General features: G+C 39.9%; 1 protein-coding gene across 1 annotated transcript in view; it reads left to right on the forward strand.

The window, feature by feature from the left end:
• The window catches only part of LOC306901384 (neural-cadherin), a 91,426-nt gene that overhangs the window by 42,072 nt on the left and 23,836 nt on the right, over positions 1-25,518 (forward strand). Inside the window, exons 2-12 of the mRNA XM_079469072.1 lie at positions 498-686; positions 4,096-4,321; positions 5,360-5,564; positions 7,949-8,060; positions 12,181-12,430; positions 13,231-13,373; positions 14,266-14,438; positions 16,980-17,148; positions 17,384-17,554; positions 18,548-18,720; positions 20,622-20,789. Of these exons, the coding sequence (XP_079325198.1) occupies positions 498-686; positions 4,096-4,321; positions 5,360-5,564; positions 7,949-8,060; positions 12,181-12,430; positions 13,231-13,373; positions 14,266-14,438; positions 16,980-17,148; positions 17,384-17,554; positions 18,548-18,720; positions 20,622-20,789 (1,979 nt within the window). The remainder of the gene's footprint in view (positions 1-497; positions 687-4,095; positions 4,322-5,359; positions 5,565-7,948; positions 8,061-12,180; positions 12,431-13,230; positions 13,374-14,265; positions 14,439-16,979; positions 17,149-17,383; positions 17,555-18,547; positions 18,721-20,621; positions 20,790-25,518) is intronic.

A 25,518-nucleotide genomic window follows, 5' to 3' on the forward strand; every position in this document is an offset into this window, starting at 1 on the left:
CAATCCGCAACCCTCCACCCCAAAATAAGATATTTCTGTTATGTTAAGGCCTTTCTTTCTGCGTCTGATGTTCAGAGGCCGTCTGAGGGAGCTGATCATCTATCTGACAGCAGACTTCCTCAGGACCTACGGGGAGCGTCAGAGATGACGTGCTCAGCGGAAATGTCATTTATCTATTGTAGTTTAGCGTCCTCGGGCTGAATGACAGTCAGAAGACGAGGGGCGCCACTGAACTCAGGGTGGCTGAAGGCTTCCTGTATTGCTCCAGCTCTTTTGGCTGGTGTTGAGATACTGTATGCACAACACTATGGTACACATGGTAGATGTGTTTTTATTTGTTTTCTGAGATTTTAACAGTATTATAAATGTCATTCAGAAGAGTAGTTTATTATTAGGAAAAAACCTACTGTTCTTAGTTTTATGTTTGTCTGTTTCAGAACACAAATGTCTATGAGAAGATGAACACAACATATTTTGTCTTTTCTCTCCCTCTGTAGGTGAAGAATGGTACCTGTGCAGACTGACTCTGATGCCTCCCAACCTCTCAAATCTGCAGTGGGCCATGTTCCCCTACCCCTACCTCGCAGCTGTCGGTCCAGACACTGGTCCCAGCTCTGTGGTTTACAAGCTTGTGGCCCGAAGTGGCGACGGTTCGATGGGATCAGCTCACTTTCTATTGGTTGATGGTGGGTATAATGGGCAGAGCCTTTTAGCATCTGTCATACTGCAACTTCCTGCCAATCATGTCATTGGAAAACTGTCAATGCTTTCAGGCCGCCGGTTAAAACTCTGCCCTAGTTTAGACGGTACAGGAATTAGACTTGTCTCTAACACGCAAACATTCATTTCATGATCAATAAAGTTGACGTGTCACATTGTTTATAGTCTCGCGTAGCCAGACCTTCATACTGAATTGAAGGTCTGGAACTTTTCGCCGCTTTCTTTGGCCAAGGCCCGCCCAATAGGCCATATGCCTGACAGGCAAAGCAACCAATCACGTTTCGTTCGATCAGACGACTTTGAATGTCCTGAAGTGTTTTCAGAAAAGTTTGCTTTATGCATCAGACATTTAGCCAACGGTCCGTGTGCATGATCTGAGGCTGAGACTACATTGTTTAGGATAGAGACCAGCTTTTGACAAAAAAGTGCCCACTATAAAATGATTTCTCAAGGTCTTGCAAAAGGATGGTAGTAATAAGAAAGCAACTTTAACACATTTTAACACAAGTTGAACCCTTGAGTAGTTAAAGCACATATTGAGAGCAGTATGCTGTAATACTTTTGATATTTGATATCCCTTGAGAGAACTTTGGAATAGTTTTTATGCATACAAGATCATAATGGACGATGTACACGCGCCTTTATTTTGCCAATGCAATAAAATGATTAGCACTGAAGTCTGTGCCACAGGCAATTGTTTAAAATTATAATGGAAATTGCATACAACACTAAACTGCTAATCTGATTCTTGCTGTTTTCATAGTTATTCACTAACCGTTGAAGCGATTTCATTAAGTGCACAGACACTACAAAGGTTAAAGAAATTTTAAATATGCTTTACGCTCAAGAGGACTCCGGGAGTCACACATCAAATTAGTTAGAAGCAAACAGACCAAAAGGGCTTTAATCATTCGGCTTTGATCGGTTTTACTGTATGAGTGATCTGTGTAAATGTGTGTGTGTGTGTGCGAAGAGATGGTTAGAACAGGTGTATTGCTAAGCTTTTATTGTACCTCCAGGATATCTTCAGAAACATCATAACATCTCATAATGGTAAGTCATTCATCATTTGATATGTTGTGACATTACAAAATTACTTCACTGGTCCATAAGGATTTAGACTCTGCTATAAATATGCCATCTCCGGTGATATTACGATGAGACGTTTATAAACTTCAGCAGTATGTGCCACTATCTGGAGTAGTGTTTATCAGTCACACTTTTTTGGTCTGCCCTTCTTTTGAGTGTAATTTATTGTCAGCTATACTAGATCTGTAATTAGAAGCATGGCAGCATAATAATAAAGCACAAATCAGAGATTTAGGTCCTGGTCGATGCAGTAAAAACTAAATAATACTAAAATATACTCTATATACTGTACCACAAATAACATAATAAAGCAGACAAATTGCAGTTCAGTTTACAAACAGGACAGTGGTGTCATTGTTGTTTTTAAGATGGCAATATTATTATTCTTGCAATATCTCAGAAATTTTCTAAACAGATCTATCATGGACTATGTGGTTTTTAAGGACCCTAAGGACGATATCTATAAAGATAAAGTTTTTTCATGTTGTTGTGATAAAACAGAGGAATTACATTTTTGCAGTTACTATAAGAAAATGTTTTGATGTTCGATAAAAGATAAAAGTATGGGCTTGCATATTCAAAATGTGAAACTGCAGTGCATGAGCTAAAAATATGCATTATATTGTAATTCGTTGATGTGGATGTAGAATTCAGTCTTCATTGTATAGTTTGCTTTATAGTTTCATGCGTGGTATGAAAGGGCCTTAAAGCAAACATGCTATTTCATGCATTCTGACTTCTTCACACTATTAAACGTGCTGGCTTCTCATGCTAAACATGGTCAAATAAAAAAAAAAGTTGAAGGTATGACGTAGTATTTCTGTGCTCGATTCACTCTACCTGTGTTCGTACAGATTTGGAGATTTTTTCTTAAAGATATTGATTCCTGTTTCGTAACAAGGGTTCTTAGTCCCTTATTGGACAATTCTCCTGGAAAAACACGCCCAGGTGTCATCCAGCGAGCGAAAGAGCACACCCACGTTTCAATCCTCCGCGCCAATCAATGTCGCTTCACTCGGCTGGGGCAAGTTTAGCTGTGTTTGTTTGCTCACTGAATTTCAGTGATGAATGTTATATATACGGTGTATATATACTGTAACGCTGGATTTGGAGATCTTTTGAAACTGATAAATGGAGCAGTCCCAACGCTAAAAGATGCCGGAAATGCATGCAGTAAGTCAAATTAAGTCATATGTCTGTGTTTTGTTGGCAATCGGCGTGTATGTGCATTATGTAAACACAAACTTATAGTGAATCAACAGTTATGCAGGCATAATGCGATGATGTATTATTGTGTGCTCGTGCTGTAGTTACGCCCCTGCATGCTTGCAGGAGCTCGTCTTTTTATGGAAATAATCGTACAGCTGTATCTGTCTTTTGTAAATTTGATCAAACTAAATACTTTTCGAAGATACGAAGTATGCAATACTATTGTATAGGCACTCAAGATTAATAAGAGATTGTCAGAAACTGCGTATGTTACCTAATCTTTAAAGGCCTCCATTGATTTCTATTGTATGGAGACATTTCTCAAAATATTGTTTGTGTTCTACAGACTAAAGAGTTATACAGATTTTATATAACAAGAGTGTGAATACATGATGACTGAATTTCTGAATTGAAAATGTTTTTAGGTGAACTTTAGTTTTGTTCCTGAGCAGGTATTACCCTGTGCCAGTTTGCGAGACTCATAACATCAAATCTATGAAAGATTGTTAAGTTTTTTGCGAGACAGTGATTTAAAAGTTGAGTTCAAATAAAAGAACTGTGATTGGTGGTTATACCTGTCACCCTGAGACAATCCCTTCCTTTCCAAGTGGGTGGATCTTTGGCAGGTAAGGACAGAATGGATCAGAAGCTCTGTTGAAAGCACATGAGCGTTCCAGCAGCTGCGAGAAAGTGAGGCAGAGCGAGTACAGCTGGGAGATCAGCTCCGCCTCAGCAGCTGTGATCTTCATCCACCTCTTCTTCCTCGGCTCCCAAATATCGACATGCTCAGGGGGACAGCGGTTAAAATGAGTTCTTGTCCCAATGTTGTCCTGAAGGAGCAACGGAGGGGAGTTTATTGCCCACGCGCACACAGATGGCAGAAGGGTTCCTCACCCCTAATGTGTTTAAAAACACTCCGAGGCTTTTGTGACTTTGTAATGTCGTTGCACTTTTAGCCGAACTTTACAACGTTTGCTCTTTTTATTTGTTGTGATAACAAAGTGCCACGTCGCTAAAGTTTCTCCAAAATGACATGCCAAAAATCTTCATCACATTATCTTAATTTTTTTGTGACAGGTGGGGAGGATTCATTTGAGGTTGACCGAATCACAGGAGAAGTGAGGACCACAGGCCGACCACTGACCCCTAGTAAGGAGTACACGTTGACCCTCCAGGCCGTGGATTTTCAGGGCAGGAAGGGACCGCACGCCTCTGTCTTCATACTGGCCGGCTTCCGGCCCCCTCAGTTTACCAACACCACCTACACGGTCTACGTCCCAGAAGGCACTGGGGTGGGCCAAGCGTAAGTACCAAAAGTTACAGTACATGTCAGCAAGCATGTTCACGAGCGACGAGATTCAAAATTTGCTGCTCATTAGCCCTTGTGTAAACATGGCCAACACTGAAGATTTATGTGTCATCTGTTGCATAAAACAATTTGCCCTGGAGGATCAGTGGAGGTTGCGTTGGGGGTGGTGAGGGGCAGGGGGATATGGAGGGGGTTGTGGCATAGAAGGGGGGCACAGATGCATCATTTTGTCCCAAGGCTCTGAATTTGAAAGCGTGTTCATATTCAAATATTTATTAAAAGAAACTTCTGGATAAACATGAAGAGAAGAGTCTGAACCTATCCCCCCCCCCCCCCCGGCTTTGGCACAAAACAGAGTAGAGTAGTCTGAGTGAACAGAGGACCACTAATCATGATAAGACAGGGGAGAGAAATACTGTTATGAAATGTATGATGACATAGAAATGACATGGCTACATTAAGGTATATAACAGATATGATTTCCAAGCTTGGCTGCCTTCTGAACTGAAACCTTAGAAGGTTTACACTTGTGATGCTCTATGTAGACAGCAACTCAAGTACGCAAATAATATGTCTTATGTGAATGTTTCTTATGTGATGCTCAGGAGAAAATATTTTGCCCTCTCCTTTATTTAACCTCATTTAAACTTCTTATCTTAGAAAAACTATTAATATATAAAATCGATCTCCTTTGTGATTTTTCTTTCTTTAAGCCAAGTTATCAGAAATAAGCTTCAGGGATTCTATTCTTTGCCAATGTGTACCAGAAGTGAAGTTTGTGCCACAAAAGCGTGCACACGCAGTAACATTTGTTTATTTTGGTGCTTTGAAAAATCCTTTGAAACATTTGTCCTCAAAGCATACATGTGACCACTTAAAATATGACCAGAACAAGTTGTTTTATAAGACAGAATAATTAGCTGGATACGTTTTAGAAAAGCTGCCTTGACGCGGGAAACATTTCTTTGCAATACATGCAGTATTGCATGAATTAAAGCTTGTCCTGTGCGTACATGTGTGTGGTGTCTATAGGGTGGCATTGGTCCAGGCTATCTCATTCCAGAGAAAAACCCTGTCCTATATGCTGCTGGTGAATCCAGGCAACCTGTTCAGCATAAACCAGGAAAGTGGCGCCCTCAGCTTGACTCGCAGCGTGGACTATGAGGGCGGGCAACATCTACACCACCTACAAGTCAGAGCCTCTGAACCAGACACGGGGCTAAGCAACATGGCAGAGGTACACATACAAACACATGTTGGCTTTTATGGGGACTTTCCATAGACATAATGATTTTTATACTTTACAAACTGTATATTCTATACCCTACACATAAACCTAACCATCACAGAAAACTCTCTGCATTTTTACACAAATAATTTTTTTATTAATAGTATAAGCTTTTTTTTAATAAAGGAATTGCTGGTATTACTTACTTTGTGAGGACATTTGGTCAGAGGCACACATAACATTCAGATATCAGCAGAAAATCTTTAATGAGAGTGTATGTGGTGCTGAGATCATAAAAAAACACAGTTTGCATGTACTGTATGTTACAGTGATGCAACAAAGGAAAAACAGCTGACTGAGTTGTGATATATTTTTATCCATCATGTTGCTGCTATTAGTGGTGTAAATGCAGTCAGCTGGGTGTTTGTGTGTCGCTGACATTGTTGTTGTTCAGTGTTGATCTTCTTTGTTTGGCAGAAGATCCTCCGCATTAATGTAGTCCCCTTGATGGACTTGGCTGTGAAACAATGATGTGTAGCTGTGCCTCTGCCAGCAGCCGTCACACATTCACACACAAACACACACATCGGATATGTTTGAGTCACTGGCCCCTGCCAAACAATTACACCATCTGTGGAGATGACTGCAGAGAGACAAAAACAGATGAGAAGAGATGGAGAAGAGATGAAATGAGACAGGGTTGTTGATACAAGATGAGAAGTGATGTGACACGATGAGACAGGATTAGACAAGACTATTTAAGGCAGGATAAATTAGACTAAAATGAGAAAAGACTAGAAGATATAGAATGGAAATAGAAGAGAGAAAAGATGAGACAAGGGAGGATGAGGCTAGAGGAGAGGAGAGGAAAGGGCAAGATTAAAAATGACTATTTAAGACTAGATGAAATAAGACTAGTATAGATATAAAGAGGAGAGACAAGGTAAGAACAGAAGAGAGAACAAGATAAATTGAGACTAGAAAAGAGAAAGCAAGAAAAAAAGTGAGACTAGAAAAGACTTGAATAGATTTAAAATATCAGGCAAGACCAAAACAAAGACACACAAGAGAAATGAGACTAAAGGAGAGAAAGAAGAAAGCGACAAGAAATGAGACTAGATAAGATGACACAAGATAAGATAAGACAGAATGACACTAGAGGAACGCAAGAGATGAGCAAAGATGAGAAAAGATAAAATGAGACTAAAATAGAGAAAAAGAGGGGAACAACAAGAAATGAAACAAGATAAGATGAGACTGAAAAGAGATGAAAATATGACGCAATGGAGGATGGGACTAGAATAGAGAAACAGAAGAGAAACGGGGAGACAAATAAACCAAAATAAGTCTAGAAGAAAGATAAAGGAGAGAAAGAGTTGAGAAAAGGTGAAACAAGATCAAATGACTCTAGAAGAGAATGAGTTAAGAAAATGTGAGACAAGATCAATTAAGACTGATAAGAGATGAAAAGATGAGACGAGGGAGAATGGGAGAAAAATATAAAAAGAGAGGCTAAATTAAAAGTAAGACGAGAGAAGAAAGATAAAGATTAAAAAGGACTGTTTTGGGCAGGATGACATGAGACTCATACAGTATAAATGAGAAACAAATTGTACTGTAAGATGAGACTGTAAGAGAGAAAAGAAAATATCAGACAATAGCGGTGACTGAGAGAGAAATGGTAAGACAACACAAAACGAGACTATACGAGAGAAAAAGAAGAGACAAAATAAGCTAAAACTAGAAGAGACAAACTGCTAGACAAGAACAGAGGAGTAAACATCTGCTGTCTTAGCATGAGGAAATGATTTAATACAGATGAAACTCTCCGTCTCTGTTAGATCCCTGTTGCTATTACTGTTAGCATTAATGCTCCTCCAGCAGCAGAAACTCATTACCGCCATATTCAACCTTCAGCATTATAAAGCAAACATTCAAGTTTCCATTCAGCGAACTGATCCTGAGAAGAGAGTAAGCCACAAAGACACACAGGCTTCAGACTTGTATGGTCATCTATGTATGTTTTGTGTAAGAAGAAACTTTTCCAGGCTTTTGGCACTGCTGTTCCTCTGAGATAAGCCGTGCCGTGGGATTCAACCCTCACCATGACTAACGTCCCCACTGAAAACACACTTCCTCTCTCTGTTCGGTCAAAGTCAAATCCTGTGCCAGTATTTTGTCTGAATGCTCAAAAATCGCTGCACAGAGGACATAAGCTATCATCAGAGCTTTTGTTGAGTCTGACTGTGGTTTGTGTGCGTGCGTGTGTGCTGTGAGGTGGTTGATCCATTTGCATTCAGTTTGATCAGCATTGCCACGTTACTAGTTAAAATGCCAATGCTTGTCCATGTTGTAACATCGGCCTCTCTCCCTCCATCCACGTGTTTTTGCAGGTGGTGGTACACATCACAGATGAAAATGACTGCACGCCAGAGTTTATGCACTCCATTTACAGTCGAGACAATGTCCCTGAGACCACACCTCCTGGTACATCACTGCTACAAGGTGAGTGAGTCCATGTGTCTCAGAAACAATTTATGGATTTACAGTAACATCAATGACATATAACAGACCATTACAGAAAAACTACTTTAAATACTCTTTCATGGTCAGTCTATCTGTCTCTCCCCCTGTCTCTGATCTCTCTGTTTCTGATGACTGTCTGTATACACCTCTCGTTTTCTCGCTTTCTTTATCATTCTCTGTTTGTCTGCCTCCCCATTTGTCTTTTGCTTTTGTTATCAGTTTGTCTATGTATCTGCCTCACTGTCTCTGTGTTTCTCTGTTTCTCCACCTCTGCCCACCTGTCTCCTGTTCTCTTATGAATCTTTCTCACTGTCACTCTCTGTATCCAAAACTGTCTCTCATTCTCTGTTAGTCTCTGTCTGTCTGTCTGTATCCACCTCTGTCTCTCACTCTTTTTTATCATTCTTTCTCTGTCTGTCAAACTGTATCCATTTCTGTCTTTTGCTCTCTTTTTTAGTCTAGCTTTCTGTCTGTCCGTCCGTATGCTTTTCTGTCTTTTGCTCTCTTTTTTAGTCTAGCTGTCTGTCCGTCCATATCCATTTCTGTCTTTTGCTCTCTTTTTTAGTCTAGCTGTCTGTCTGTCTCTATCCATTCATATATTTTGCTTTATTTTTTAATTATTCTGTCTGTTCGTGTATATCCATGTCTCTCTTTTTAGTCTAGCTGTCCATCTGTCTGTCTGTATCCAGTTCTGTCTTTTGTTCTATTTTCTAATTGTTCTGTCTGTCTTTCTCCATTTCTGTGTCTTTATCTGCTTCTCTGTGTCCGTCTCATTCTCTGTCTTTCTACCTGTCTGTCCACCTCTGTCTCTTTCTCTCTTTATCAGTCTGTCTCACTCATTCTCTGTCTTTCTACCTGTGAGTCCACCTGTGTCTCTTTCTCTCTCTATCAGTCTATCTTAGCGTCTGTCTCGCTTTCTCTGTGTCTGTATGTTTAACCTTAGTCTCTCTCTTCCTTTAAAAAGTATGTCTGTCTGTCTGTCTGTTGCTCGCAGTCTATTTCGGTGTCAGTCTCACTCACTCTCCCTGTCTGTCTGTGTTTTTCCTCCAGCGGTCCTGCTCTTGAGGCAGGTGCTGTTGCTGGTTGCTCTGCGGGGGCGAGCGCCTCTTCATCTCAGTCCTGTAATTATGAAATAATTCATTATGGCAGTGCTTTCTGGGTGGTAAATGGGTTGTAATCAAAGCCAGCTCAGTGGCTCCCAGGCAGAGGAGCTTTTATGCCCCCGTCTCTCTCTCTTTTTCTCCCTCTCATCTCTTCATCATGACACCCATTGCCAAGCCCTTCTCCTTAAAGAGACCATCAATCCAACATACAGTGAGTGTGTGGGCTCTGTAGCTGCAGGTAGGAGGTTGTGACCCTGCAGTAGATGTGGGATCTCCACCGTGGAGAGTTGGGTGGGTTATGACCTCCTGCATGTTCTACAGATAATCTCGTCTGACAGAGGCAGACAGCACAGATAGGAAGAGGCGTGGCCAACCTCCTAAACTCTATCGTTAATGGGATGGGATCTGTTTATCTCCCACAGCCGGCACCAACTGCGATCTCATTGCTGTAATTGAAGGTTTTTTAGAGGCCTTTTAAAGAAAACACAAATGAGACGTTGTGTAATGCATTAGTTATTTGAATAAATATTCATTAGGACTAATTGGTGGTACCTGGTGAGGCAGGCATGCATATTAGTGTTGCTCATACTTAGCATGAGGGTTCTAAAAATGTGCAAGGCACATTCCTTTTCTAAATGATCAGAATACATTTGTTTCTTTTCCAAATGATAGTGTTTCAAATAATGAATGTTCTGTTTTTATGTGAACTATTCCTCTCACAGCCTTGTACTTATCTCAGTATTGAAACGAGCTAATTAGCTCTGTGCTCAGAGCCTGGAAAATTCTTCTCGGTCGGCTCTCATCAGTGCCTAATTTGAAGCCCTGTGATGCCCTAGCTCTGCCCACCGTTTCGCAGAACTCCTCGTCTTCTCCATAACATTTCAGTGATTAACCGTCCTTAATTTGGCCTTCGTTGCACACAAGCCTTCGACTAGAATACATACGAAATAAGTGCAGCAAAGGAAACAGAAGTGAATAAGCTCTGTCAGAACGCACGCTTTGTGAGGCAGATGCACAAATTTAGAACGCCCACTCCCTTTATGCAGTTCAATTGTGTTTACATATTACGTGCTGTTTTCATTCGCGTCTGTTTCGTTTTTTTGCCGTATGCAAACAGAACAGTTTCTGCCTCTGATTCCAGTTGGCTCTTCTGTTTTTAGCGTGCGACACATAACAACTTTCTTTTTTTGTTTGTGGCTGTTTGTGTCTTCTTTCTCTCTCACTCTCTCTCTCTTTCTCTCAATCTCAACATGGAAAAGCAGCAGGTTCGCACAAACACCAGCTGGGGCTGTTATTTGCTTATCAAATGCGTTCTGTTGCAAGTGGAAAAAAGAACATAAATACGGAGCAATCGTCGGCTGCACGGAGCCGAGCAGAAGGGAGAGAAGATTATTATTGTTGTTTACCTTAAAACGGGATTAGACTGTAAATTGGCTGCCGACTTTTAATATGCCCTAGCCTTGAAAGAAACGCAGACCGCGCTCCAATTATCGCATGGGAAAGTTCTTGGAGAGGATTTAGCGTGTGACGAAGCAGCGCACTTAAAGCTTGTCCGACCTTAGCCCGCCTACCTACAGGCTTCCCTTTCTGTCTCCCAAGCGCCTAACTGGTATGTTTAATTTAGCTGCGGTCTCTCGTCCGCATGCATTAAATATGGTAATAGGTAGCCCTAAGGGACGGTGTATTAGGCTTGTATTTTTAATGAACTTTCTGTTTGAATTCGGGCCTTGTGCTTGTTTTAACATGTGCAAGGCACTGACACCCACCCTTACCTGCTCGCCTCCCACAGTCGCAACAAGTCAAAGCGGAGCGAGAAAAAAGGAATTCTGCTCTACGTTTCTCAATCTGTGGGTACGAGCTATTTGCCTTGGAGATGAGAGGGCCGTCACGTGCTTGTGGTAAATGAGTGTGCTGGCTGGCTGGGTGTGATGACAGCTTGCCTGCAGTATTATGATACAGGACCCTGACTTTGGCCCAGGGCCTAATGACAGCAAAGCCTTCCTCCACTTCTACTTTTGATCTGCTCCAGTCAACAGCAGCTTTACGCCGTACCACCAGCAGATGGGCACTTAAATTGATCAAATATAGAGTTGGCCTCTGCTACATAGTTTTAATTAATATTGGCTCTATTAATGCAACAGCGTACCTAATTTAAAAAAACACTTACCGTTGATGACTGCAACAACTAAACAAGATGCTTTCACCATAAGTGTTCCCTAACTGAGCACAAATTTTATATCTTGTAAAACATTTTTTTAGCAGGAACAAGATAACCTCAAATTTGTATTACTGTTAACTATATTTTGCCTTAGCATACATTTCTATAGGACACTCTAAAAATGTATATTGGTTATTTTTCAACATACCATTGATGAGACCAAGTGTTTGGATAAAATTAGCACAGAAAATGTCTACATTTGAGCATGTTGGGTTGAAACGACAACATAAGTTCATTTATATCTCAGTGGGTTGGGTTCGTCCTTTTTGACCAGCATTTTTTTTATATTTTGTTATATTTTGTTATATTTTGGGGCTTTATGCTTTTAATTTGTAGTAGAGACAGTAGAGAGATCTTGACAGGAAGGTATAGGCTGGAGAGAGGAGTGCAGTTTCAGCCAAGGACCTTGAACTGGGATTAAACCTTGGGTTGCCGGAGGCCCACCAGGCTATTGGCTCGTAACCCAGCATTTTTAAAGTGTATAGTTGAATAATTTCTAAAATAATGATAGATATATTACACTTTTGTTTGGTTACAGTGAGATTATAGAGTGTTTTCAATACTGGAATGTTCCAGGTCTAATGAGAACACAACTGTCAGAGATATACACATGATGAAAATCCAAAATTAGTTTTCAGTGTCTGACCCAAAGCAAATCTCCGCCAAGGTTGTCGTTGCAGCAATTTACCGCTGTGTTATTGCTAGCAGTTCCCCAATACGACCTGATGGTTAACAGTTATTTGTCGCCTTTTTTCTCTCCCCGTCTCTCTCCATCTAGTTCTGGCGAGAGACTGTGATACAGGCCTGAATGCTGAACTTTCCTACTTCATCCAGAGCGTTGACTTTGACATCTCATCTCATGGAGTGGTGAGCCCAAGTCAGAGGCTGGATTACGAGAGACCCAACCACATGTACGAGTGTGTAGTGGTGGCTGTAGACAAGGGAATGCCCCCTCGCACTGGCACAGCATCCATCCGCATCCGCATGGCCAACATGAACGATGAAGCCCCTGTATTCTCGCAGACTATGTACGATTATTTTCATATACAGTACAGTTTTTCACATTGCTTTTAACATGACTTTCTAAAATTCTTGGTTGTGGTTGGTCACTTGCTAAATTCTGTGGTCAGATGCTCAAATGCCTTTTAGTTTTACCCTTGATAGGGGCTTTTTCTGTTTACATAAAAATTTCAACTTAAATATTATACATTTTGTATGTCCATTTATTTATTTAATAGCCATGTAAAAAGATGGTGAATATCTTCAGGGTCTGGGGTCATTTTGAGACCGACAGGATACATCCTCCCATATTTCACTATTTCACTCTTCTTTTGGTGGTAGTTTTTGTTCTTTATATTCTTCTTCAGCAGTCTCTAAGTGCCAAAGCATGTACAGACGTGAGTTTTACACACTACAGTTGTAAGAGTCACAATGGGATTTCTGGAGAACAGAAACAAGAGTCAGACGTTGTGCGACTCTGCCATTTATTGAACATAGCAAGAAGGAAAGATGGACATTCAGAAGAAAGACAAGACTGACAGTACAACTTCTGAATTGTGTGTATAATGTATATCTATAAATTCACACACAGTAAAAAAAAATCTGTAGCTGCTAATGCATTAATGTAACATCTCCATCTCTCTTGGTAGAAGTTTAAAGGAATACATACTGTAAAGGAACTGTTGTGTTTATGAAGGGATTTTCTCTGAATATTCCCGGTACATGGATTCTGTGGATGTTAGTGTGTGCTGTGGGATACACTTCAGAGGATGTGCACAGGAAGAAAATGTTGTGTCTTATCTGTCTCTCTCTCGTCCTCTTTCTTCAGCTATAAAACCTTTCTTTCGGAGGATGCCGGCCCGGAGACACTGGTAGCTATCGTTCATGCCAAAGACCCTGATGGAGACGGCGTTACGTATGCCATCACGGGCGGTAATGAAGACAGTAACTTTGATCTGGACAACCAGAAGGGTGAGTTACAGCGAATAAATCGTAAGAACACTCATGTTTCAAACTTTAAGGACTGAGATTCGAAAATGGGTTGCTGTGGTAACATGGACCAGGCTGGATTTTGTTGGCTCGGGATTTTGTGTGTGCACGTGTGTGTGTATTTTATGTTTGTGTTTTCAAGCCTGCTTGTGTGCTTTTAGTCTCAGGTTACATTTGTCCGCAGCGTTTAGTTTGTTTACCAGCACATTTTTGCCTGAGAGCTAAAAAACAGCAGCGTGCTAACCCTCTCTTTTCTTATCAGCCCCTCCGCACGACTCTTCCACCACCCAACCCATTACAGGCCAGCGGAAAGAGATGGCTCATGGCTTCAGCGTTTATAGTGCTGTGCGGAGTTGTCACTTCAAAGATGTGGCAGTATTTTGTTTAGTCATAACCACCCCTAACAGTTCTTTAGTGAATGTACAACCGCTAGAAGTCCATTGCACTGAGATAATGCACAGAACAAATGCATTCTTTTTATATATGAATGCTTTTATTGTATTTTTTGTGTTGTCTGAGAGAAGAAAAACAACCGGTAACCCTTTATGATAAGGTTTTATTTGTTAACGCAAGTAAATAAATTAACTAATGTGAATTGACAATGAGCAATATCGTTTTGTAACATGTATTAATCTTTGTTAGGTCATTATTATTATTCATAAATCAAGTTCATGGTACATTAACAAATTTTGTTTTTAAAAAAATGCCCAAATTATCATGAACTAAGTTTAATAAATGATGTAGAAGTAGTATTCATTATTACTTATTGTTAGCATATACATTTGCTAACACAACCTTATTGGAAAAGTGTTGATGAACAGGATTTACATTGACTTTAAGTAGTCCAATGATCTATTGTTCAAATCTTTGACAGGGATAATCAAACTGCGTCGCAGCCCTCCACCTAAACTTCGCGGACCTCAGTACGTACTCAACGTCACGGCAACTGATGACAACGCAGCTGGTGGGCCACTTCCTCTCAGCAGCTCCGCCCAGATCATCGTTGGCATCAATGACATCAACAATAACAAGCCAGTGTTTGATGACGTGAGTCTTACGTGATTCTAAGAGGGATTGTATTGCTCGGCAAACATTTTAAAATATTGTGGTTTATTTGTATGAATTTGTAAGATGTGAATGTAACAAAACAATTTTCATCATACGGATTCATACAAATTAGCCACCTCTTAACAAGTGCCCAATTTTGTTCTTACTGAAGATATGTATAGTTTTTTGTTTGAGTTAAGGTTTCAACTTTGTCCAGGATGTTTCTTCCAAAAAACATTTTAAGAAATTAAAATTCACACCATTAGAGGCCATTGGAATGGTTTTACAAAGAGAGATTTGCCCTATTCTGAGAGTCTCTGAACACACCAAATCAGTGGACAGCCAAAAGAAACTTAACCAAAAGTGTGGATCCCGGTTTGCAGATGTAGATATGAGCATGGAATACAGATGCAGTCATTAAATCTGCCTTGCGTGAAATGCCTCGGGCTCTTAATGCTGGTGACACTTTGAACACCTCACTAATGGCAGTGTTTAAAGAGTCTGAGGAGAAGAAAAGTAAAGAATGATGGATAAGAGCTCATATGCTGCGAAATGAGAAAGTTGAAGACCTACCGTAATGAAATAACATGAGCAAATGAAACACAGCGCTGAAGAGATGGAGTGAAACAGAAGTGCGAGCTGAGAGAGAGAGAGAATCAGACAGCTGCCAGCAGGAGATCTAAAGGCTCTCAGAGGTCTCCAGAGGAAGAAGTTCTCCGTGCAGGCCGCTGGGCTCTGTGAGAGTGTAGGAGGCAGAACCGACACCACAGGGCTCTTCTTCTGCTGCCGTCGCCACATCCTCTGCTGCTGCCCATGAATATTTCAATTACTCACGTGCATCAGGGATGCATATGAAATAGAAGCGCTAAGTGAGCCCCAGGGGCAACATCTGGCCCTGCTCCTTCCCCACACTCTCTGTGTTTGCCTGACCATCTGACCAAAAGTCAGACATTACCATCCGTTTGAGCATCAGATCTGCATGTAGAGACCTGATGGGATGAATCATGAAAACAGGTTAAGGTCATATTTTAAAGCGTCAATCAGAGGAATCAGATCAGAACTACTGTATAATTTGCCTGATATCAAGGCTGTGAGATGTTTGGCATTGTGACATCCTATTCCTTTTAAATTCCCTTTTTTAAATGAGTCCAGACTTTCTAGTTTTTTAGTATAGCAATGGTTATAGAGCTTCCAAGGCAGTAATGCATTTGTTGTGTATTCTGTATATTTTGGTTAGTGTTACTCATGCTTTTCTTATTCAGCATATCCTTATCATTCTTTTTAAATCAATACAACAAAATTATTTTAAAATCTTTACAGACGTTACTTTATCATATTTACAACTAACAGACAACATACTGTATGGTTATTATTTGTCATTTAGTAAACCAATTTTATGAAAAAGTAAAAGATTTACTAAAAAGAAAAATATAAGATGTTGGTTAAAAAACATGTTAATCTTGAATATATATTAATGTGTGAGCTAATTTTGAGTAAACATTAAAAATGGGTCCCGCAGACCAGACACAAGGGTTAAATAACAACCATTTCATGTAAATACAACCAACAAATAAATTATGATTTTTATTTTTATTTTATAATAATGAGATACATGATACATAACAATAATGTAAATGGTCTTCGAATAGGCTTGATTTAATTTACTTTTTTTTTAAAGGGATAGTTCACCAAATAATGTAAATGCTGTCATCATTCCAACCATACGACTTTATTTCTTCTGGAGAACACAAACGATGGAATGTTGATAACTAAAAACATTGAACCCCAGTGATTTGCATTGTATGAACACAGAACCACTGTGACATTTCTCATAATGTCTTCTTTTGTGTTCAACTGAAGTATGACTCCTATAGAGGTTTTGAACTATGAAAGGGTGAAAAAATGAAGGCAAAATATTCATTTTGTAGGTGAACTATCCCTTTAACAGCTATGTTTTGGCATGTTTGTGACGTTTGTCTAATAATGCTCTTTAATGGCCCCTTTGCCCCTTTAATATTTGATGGATTTCAAACCCTCTTTCTGCTTGTTGACACTGCTAATTGCACCACGGATTACAGCAATAGACTGTCTTTTCTAGTCTTTTCCCTTGCTAAACTGAGAAATCCTCTGTAAGCCTCTCAGAAGAGCAAATATGTGTGTGTTTGTGTGTGTCGAAGCACACTGAGAGGTGAGAATTCTCTTCAGACGCAGGGAAGGGGGCTAATTCCAGCTTTTAGCCCTGGTATCGATCTAGTCACTTGATTAATCGCCTTAAGTTGACATTTGGCTCCCTCGTGGGCAGCGCTCACCAGGACGGGCCGCCTGATGCCTGCTATGTAATGAGAGGAAGATGAGAGAGGGACGGCTGAGGAAAAGAGAGGTGGAAGTCTTATTATGAGCCCATGTGCTCCTATAATAGAGCGGAGGGACCTTAAAAGAGGAATTTATAAACACTTTGTCATAAATACAGCTTTTGTTCTGTTTTTCATGTCTTGCTCTCTCTCTCTCTCTCTCTCTCTCTCTCTCTCGGTTTTTTAACAGTGCCATGACTACAGCATGAATGCATTGGTTCTGGAGAATCAGCCCCCGGGCACTTTCGTTCTGCGTGTGCAGGCACACGACGCCGACACCGGGGTCAACGGGGAGGTCAAGTATGGGATCATGCAGAGAGACGGCTCCTCACCAGGGTTCACAATCAACCCCGACACAGGTCCACACTAACTTCCTCATTAGTTCCTCTTCAATACACTGAACTGATGCAAATCAAAATGTTTTTCACACTTTTCAATGTACCTCATTCATGAAATTCAAGCATAACAAACTTTGTTTTAAAAAAAAATTATAATTGAGTTTCCTTTTTTATAATGAGTTTCATTTAAATTTCTTTATTAATTCAATAAATCAGTTGCATTTAAATGAAGGATCGAATTGTATGTGTTGTGCAGGTGTGATCAGTGCAGTGGTAAGTTTTGATCGCGAGAGACAAAGAGAGTATTCTCTGTCAGTCACCGCCACAGATCAAGCTCAGGAACCCCTCATTGGCATTTGCCAGATTACCGTCCTCATCGCTGACCAAAACGACAATGACCCAAAGTTTGAAAACAGCCGCTATCAATGTAAGAAACACTCTTTGTAACTCTTGACCCCATCAAACTGATATTGCTAAATGTTTCAGCTACTTGGAAGTCAACTGCAGGTGGTATGAGTGGGAGGGGCATCTTATTCTAGAGAGCATTTGATTGGACACAGATCTTTGTAGTGCAAGATGAGTCATCCGTTTTTTCGTCTCATTATCTCAGAAGTTTTAAGCTAACACATGAAGTAAAAACCACAAACCTTTCATTTTTGTTTCATTGGGGTTTAATTTATTTGTAGTTGTATTTATTATCCGAACCTAAACACGGTGTTCTCTTCTGATGTAATTCCTGAAGCTGCAGCCTATTTTAGCCTGTTTATGTAGAATATGGATGAGAGAGAGAATTCTACGTCACTTTTTTACCATTGTTACATCCTCTAGTTGCCTTGCACCATTGTAGATTTAGGATATGTTCTTGTGTTTATTAGTACATTTATAACAGTGATAGGAGTTCATGACAAGATCCCAGCTCTGGTTTTAGAAGTACTCTTTAAACATTTATACATGGACCTTTACATTGCACTTAGGAGCTGTAAGGATTTTGCAAGCTAAACAGATTCCAAAGTCCATGATTCCTGAGCATAGTCAATACACATTAAACCTCAATATTAAAAATGCACAACAGTCTGAGCAAGGTGAGCATTAATGCGATTCTATAAACGCATCGCTAATCATTTTAGAATCGTGTGCAGTCTTGGAAAACTCGCTGCAACAGTGTGAAATCTGTTGAAAGCTTCATGTTTGTTTATGACATTCGCAAATGTGAGTTCAATAAGTTTAATGTCTGGATTTCTTTTCATCGTTTAAATGCGCTACCGAGAAAGCTCATTAAGAATTAAACAGAGAGATTGAAGCGTTTCTGGGATGCGCATCGTTGCTCTTTCATTGCATGTAGATTTTAATAGCATCAGGCATTTCTTGTTATTTGTGTTTGTTGATGCCCACGTTATCGTGTTAACCCTTTCTATGCCAGACTTTCTGCGAGAGGACACGCCGGTGGGCACCAGCTTCCTGAGGGCGGCCGCTCACGATGATGATCAGGGGACCAATGCGGCAATCACCTACTCTCTCTCAGGACAGAACCCAGCTTACTTTCACATCAACCCAAGCACGGGATGGATCTATGTGAACCATCCCATCTCACAGGTAGAAATGACCATAAACCCACTTTTGCACTTTTACCTTTTAAGATTTGACATAACAGCTTTATATAGTTTTTAAATAAAGTTGCATAGTTGTGCATAATAAACCTGGTAAGGACCACTCTGCTAAAAAAATGAATTTCTTACTAATCAATTTTGGCATGTTTTGATAAGAAAAATGTAAACATTTTTAAAATCAAGTTTTATGAAAGAACATATAAGAACATATTTAAGTCTTGAATTAGGTACTTAAAAAGATAAATTCAAGATAATTTTCCTACCCCATTGGCAGATTTTTAGTTTGTTTTATATGTAAACGTACTGGAAATGAGAAATTATTATTTTCATTACTAAAATAAGATAGGAATTTCCTTGTCAAGTAAATGTATCTTTTTTATATTTACCTAGAAAACGAGGCAAAAAATGCTTAATAAAGAGTTCATTGTTTTTCAGTGCAGAATACCAATTCATTGTATACATAATGTAATATATCATCTCTGTCAGGCGGAATCCAGATAACTCATTATATTTTTTTCATTATTCATTTGTGATATTATTTTTTCATGAATCATTCCTATTTATTAACATTTTTCTGGGTTTTGCAAATATTTAACCAATAAAAAGTGTTAAAAGACCTTTGACAACACAGTGTTTATAGTATATATACTGTATTTACCAACCTGACACCTGAAGATACCACATTCTAATTTCATATGAAAGGAAGTTTTATTTTCGATGGATACAATTAAAATCTTATGGGGGGTTTTCTATGCTTCTTTTTTGTTTTGTTTTGATCTCCTGCAGTACCATCTTTATTTTTAACTTCAGGTCAATGTTTATGTGTAGGCGTGTCTTTGTGCATTGTTTGGTTTGGCCTGAAATGCCACCGCCTTTACTTTTTCTGCCCACGAGTGGCTGTCTGTGTCATTTCTGTGCTGGATTTATAAGTCTCGAGCAGGTTGGGGGTTGATTTGACATTAGAAACCTTCTATTTGAGCCACTCAAATTTGGTGCACTCTTGTTTATACATCCATTAAATAGGACAGACTTCAGGTAAAGCACCAGGCAGGGGTTTATTAATGCAGACTTCAAATCCAGTACAGGCTTTTAACATGTTTTCATCGCTCTCAGCAGTCATGAATTAGGATGCATTTAGCAGCAGTCCTTTTAATTTTTCGCAGGAACAGAGCCACATTTGTCTCTCAGAATAATTCTCTCCCGAGTAGGTCATTAAGATGTTTGTGGATCCGGCCCGGTCCAACCCTCGTTTTCATTAGCCACTCCAGTCAACCTCCTTGACATGTGCCAGAGTGGATCACTTCTAGAAAACCAGAAAATGTCACCCACGCTAAACTCACCTGTCTTCAAATAGACAACTTAAACTGGACCCCTGCTGTTACCTATTGCTGCCTTCTCTCACCCGCTGTCGGTTTCTCTCTGCCACTCTCTCTCTCTCTCTCCTCTGTCTGACCTGAAAAAGCTAAACATTTTAAGCCAGGAGGGAAAAGTTTTAGTGCTGACTCAATCATAGCAGTGCTTTTCCATCATTAAGTGAACAGGAGTCATCTGAATGAATGCAGTAAAAGTATTTTCGAGAGGTCTTAAAATGAGAACTACAGTAAGTGGTTCAAAAACAGAAATAGAAATCATTGACAATTGTTTTAAAACAACATAGACCTACACATGCAATGCAAAAGGGCCGTCTTAGCTTCTCTATGTGGTAAAGTGGACGCCAAATGTCCAATGAATAATGAATAGCGGTTCTTTAAGTGGAAATCTCAGGGGTGTGTCTTATCTCTGATTTGTCACAAAAATGACAACCTGTATTATCTCAGTGTGTGCTGATATGATAATGTATTAAAGGCCCCTGGGCTGGATTATATCACATATCTGTTGTTCTGACAGACGTCACGGATCAGCCAGCAGATCATCGCTACAGACGGAGGCAATCGGAGCAGCTCTGTGGACCTCACTGTCATCATCACCAACGTGCACAACCAGCCCCCGCAGTGGGAACAAGCCGAATATTGGGTCACGATCCCAGAGAACACGCCGCGGGACACCAAGATAGTGGTGAGATATTTAGGAATCATACATTTCAGAAAAATATTGATATATATTTTTGTATTTACCTCCATGGTTGTTCTACATAAAAACCTTCACTGTGGTTTGCTTTGGTAGTGCTTTTGATAAACAGAGGTAACCCTTTTTAAGGTTTCTTATCGTTGGTGCTTGTCACATCTTATTCAGCCTTTGTCTTGTTTTCCATCTCGGCTTGTTTCATTCGCTGTCACATTTTACATTCGTCTGGTACCTTGTACCCACACAGATCAGCATCCACAAACAACCTCATCTGTCCAGCAAACTCGAGCAGACTGCTTGTCTGAACGTTCTCTTCTAATTCATTCAAAAGGGGCAAAAAGGACGGCCCTCTGAGCCCGTTTTCATCGCATACAGCAAATTTATTGGTAAAGCGGCCAGGAGGAGTTCTGCCGGAGTCGCTGCGTTTCCCTGACATCAGCGGCTTTCTACGGCTGCTGCCAGCTATTCTGCAATCTGTACGAATTTTCACGTCTGTATTAGTGGCTCAAACTGTGGCAGGCCTTCTCTTCACCTTGCCACGGGATGTAAAATAGGCTTAGGTGGAATGTTTGATCTATAAATTCATGCTTTCCCAGATGGCTTGTGAGGGTTGTTTTTTTCGACGTGGTTTTAAATGCGAGGAATGCTTCGCTAGTTATTTTGTTAACCTGTGCAAAAAGGCGGAAGGGTTTACACTGTACTTGGTGGGAAATAGATAAACACACTTGTAGTTATAAGCTGACTACTGTGCTGCCTACCTAGACAACATTTTAAGGCATTGTAGGCACATTTATGACATGAAGTTGGCTCTGAAAGGAAAAGAAAAAACATTATGCTGTTTTATAAAAAATCGATGGCGTCATTTGTTAATAGGGAGATCCCAGAAAGCTTTGCAACGTCTTTATTCAGCAGTGAAGAGTATAGAAGATAAATTTAATGGACAGTAAGAAAAAATATTAACTCACCCTCGAGTTGTTCCAACTCTGTATACATTTCTTTGTCCTGATAAACTAAACACAGAGAAAGATATTTGGAAGAATGCAGTTCTTGGCCACTATACTGACTACTATAGTAGGACAAATTACAGTGTAAGTCAGTAGTGCCCCAGAACTGGTTGCTTTCCTACATTCTTCAAAAACACAAGAAATTTATAAAGCAATTTTTTCAATTGTCCCATGTGTTTGTGTGGTGTCTGTGAATGACCATTAACAGATTGATTTGTGTGCTGATTCAGTTTTATAAAAGGTAGTAACAGAAAAGCAGGTCACTGTTTTGGAATCTACAATCTGCTTGAACCCTTAGTTGCACGTATTAAAGATTTAAACAGGAAAAAGAGCTAAAATGGTTTATAACTGACCAGGATTTTTTTATGCTGTAATAGCATTTATCTCCAGACAGAATCTTCTCCTCCGGGAGCTTCTGTTAGCATTCCTGTCAAAGAAATTGAACCCGGTCCTAATGTACTGCTCCACAAGCCTTACATTACATGTTTTAATACGGATGTTTTTATCTCTTGACTCAACTTGCCTCCACCAGGACTCACTTTACTCAATTATTTATATTAAAGATGCTTAACCCCCAACTTCCTCACTTACATTAATAACGTTAATGTTGCTTTTTCTCTTACCTGCACTACATTCGTATTTACAGCTAGCTTGACTCCGAAGTTATTGCATATATAACACTGGACTTGGATTCTTCAGAGCTTATAGTGGTTTACATTTTGCTTTTTTCAAAAGCGCTATTCATGGTAAAGATTTTTTCAGTTGTATATTTATTCAGATTGGAAGCCATTTCCTTGGAACTGAGTTCAATGTTTTACTATAACATGAGCAAACATTCTTTTTTTACATTTTCTTTTGTCGCGCTGGTACATTTCAACTTATTGTCTTTACAGAATGACCTTTCTGAGTCTTTCAGTTCTCTTGTGTAGTTTCAAGACATTTTCCCTTTCTTGTCTTTCAGTAGCAATTTCCAACCTGACCGCATTGCAGCATGTTTTTATGACAGCCACCAAATAAGAGCCTCCGCAAGGCATCTCTGATCAGCTTATTTATTTCTGACGCCATTGCTGTATAATGAGCTGATTTCTAATTATTGCTAATTTCATGGCACCTCAGGCTGTGCTCATTTTGCTGGGAGTGCCATTACCCATCTTATCATCCTAAAATGGAGGATTGCCCTGTTTTTGAAAAGCACAGATTTCACAAGCTGCCTTTTTAACAATCTTTTTGTATGGTTTCCTGTAGCGAAATGAGTCAAATCACATTGCTTGCAACATCAAAGCTATGGGTTAAATTGCAACTAATTTTTTCAAATTGTTCTCAAATTTTTCTCCGTTTTCAATAGCCTCTTGCGTGCCTCTGTTAGAACATGGGATGAGATTATGGCCTGGTTTATAACTGTTGCCTAGCTGTTCAAGTTTGGTGTTTTATATTAGTTCAGTTTTAGTGTTTGTGTGAAGAACTAGCCAGCTTAAAATTAGTATGGCATATGTTACGTTTTTGTTTCTGATACTGACCATGGAATCACTCTAAAAAATCCTGGGTTATTTCCAACCCAAGCACTAGGACAAACCCAGCCATTGAGTTGTAAAATAACCCATGGGTTGTTTCACCCCATTGTTGGGTCAAATATAAAAAATTCTGGTTTAATTTAACTCCCAACGCTGAGTTGAAAATAACCTGACATGTTTAGAGTTATGTTGGCATGCCGGTTTCCTCAGAAAAGACAGTCTTGGGTGTCTAACTTCAGAAAGACCCCCAAAGAAGAACCCATAAATGTTAACTATGCTGGTCCACAAACAAGGAGATAGCACCAAACTACCCCAATCGTGTTTTCCAGGTCCAGCCTGGAATTTCATCAGAGAATGAATTAGACAAGCTTTATTTTTGAATTTCAGTCTCAGCTGTTCAGTTTAAAGCCGTGTGTGTGTAAGAACTGAGTTCACCGGCATGGCGGTCCTGGGGGCAGAGTGTCAGAGCGGATCTGAGTCCCTGCCCACTCTTATAGCTCTGCTAATGGAGGATGTACCTGGAGGTCACCTTCAATGTCTCCTCACTCAGAAAACAAGATAAGTGTTGTTCCTCTGGGCTTTTTACCCCCTCTCCAACTGGATCCTCCAGTGAGACTTTTCATTTTTAACCACTCCAGACATTTTCAACCGCTTTTTTGCCCCATCTGCCATGCATACTTTAGACGAAAGGAATGGATGTAAATGTAGTCATGGGGTTTCCGAATGCATCTCAAGCACTGTCTTTGTTAACAGAGCGCACCTCGCAGCTAACCAAGTAAACTCACGTCTTCTTTCGTTCTCTTCCTTTCTTTGTCTTCCCCCCTCTGACGCCCACACCGGCACTCAAACCCTAACGCGGATGTTCCTGCTAATATGACTTGGAAAACAAAGCGCTTCACAACAATTACAGTCGATCTATCTTTCTCTTCAAAACTCCCACCACTTCCTCAAAGTACAGTATGAACTCCCCGATGTGGAATAAGCGGCGGTTCAAATGCTTTCTGTGCATTGGGAGCCGTCGTGCTAAATCATCCTCAGAACTCTAAATACAAATTAGGCTTGTTAAACAGTATAATGCATTCATTAGCAACACTGAGTAGCCTTGTTGTGCGTCGAGTGCTCCTATTCATCGCTCGCTCATTCCTTATTGCTCGCCGCCACCCCCTCCCTACGCTTTTCTTCTTCATCTATCTGTCTATCTGTCTTTCTGTCTACCTAATTAAAAATTGAAATATCAGGCAGCTCATTGTGGTATTATCTCAAGGAATGCAAATTAACACATTTTCAAAAGCAGTAATTGCAACCTTCAGGATGTAATTTAAAGGGTCTTGTTCGCGTGTGTGGATAATGAGAACGCCATTCTCTTCAAGCCTGAGAGACACACGCTAATAAACACTCGGGGGAAGATTAAACGGGTTGCGATGCACAAGTTGGTCAAATTTGTATTTCTCGACGCCTTATTGGATTTTGTTCTATAGGGTAACCTTGTGAACTATGAATAGTTGATTTTCACAAACTGTATGGTTTTAAAGGGGTCATATGGCGCGGATACCTTTTTTCCTGTGTCTTTGGTGTGTTATAAGTTGCCTATGCATGTATTAGACACGTAAAAATGCATTCTACTAAAAGCGAATGCTCACCCAGACCTGCCTGAAACGTCTCGTGTAACCACACCCCCACAAATCTACGTCAGTTCATGGTATGATTTGACTAAGACCGCCCAAATGTATTCGCAAGTAAGGTGAGCCTACCTGTCAGTACAATTGCCCCAAAACAATTTAAATTTAACTTTTCAGTAAATAACTATATTTGTGTATTGAAAATCTGATATCATGACAGCCCTAGTGAGGACACAAATATATCCTTTTTCTTAGTTTTGACTTGAGTTTTAATGTTCTTTAAAGTGAGTACATTATGCATTATTGGCACAAATGCCAATTTTACACTTTGGTAACCATGCATTATGTATTTCTATAACTCCTACTGTAGGTGTTGCTTATTGGTCATTTCCAGCTGTTAAATTTGCCTACTTTTAATGAAAGGTGACTTAAATGACTGATTTCCCATGGTGTTGCATAAACATACTGTATGCTGAGATCTGCACCCGATGCAGTAAGCGTAAATATACATCAAGGGAGTTAGTGGAGAGCTGTCAAAGTGACTGTGGCAACTGAGGTGACTGAGGTGATTGAGGAAAGGACCACT

The sequence above is a fragment of the Barbatula barbatula genome (assembly GCF_947034865.1).
Source record: "Barbatula barbatula genome assembly, chromosome: 12".
Classification (NCBI taxonomy): Eukaryota; Metazoa; Chordata; class Actinopteri; order Cypriniformes; family Nemacheilidae; genus Barbatula; species Barbatula barbatula.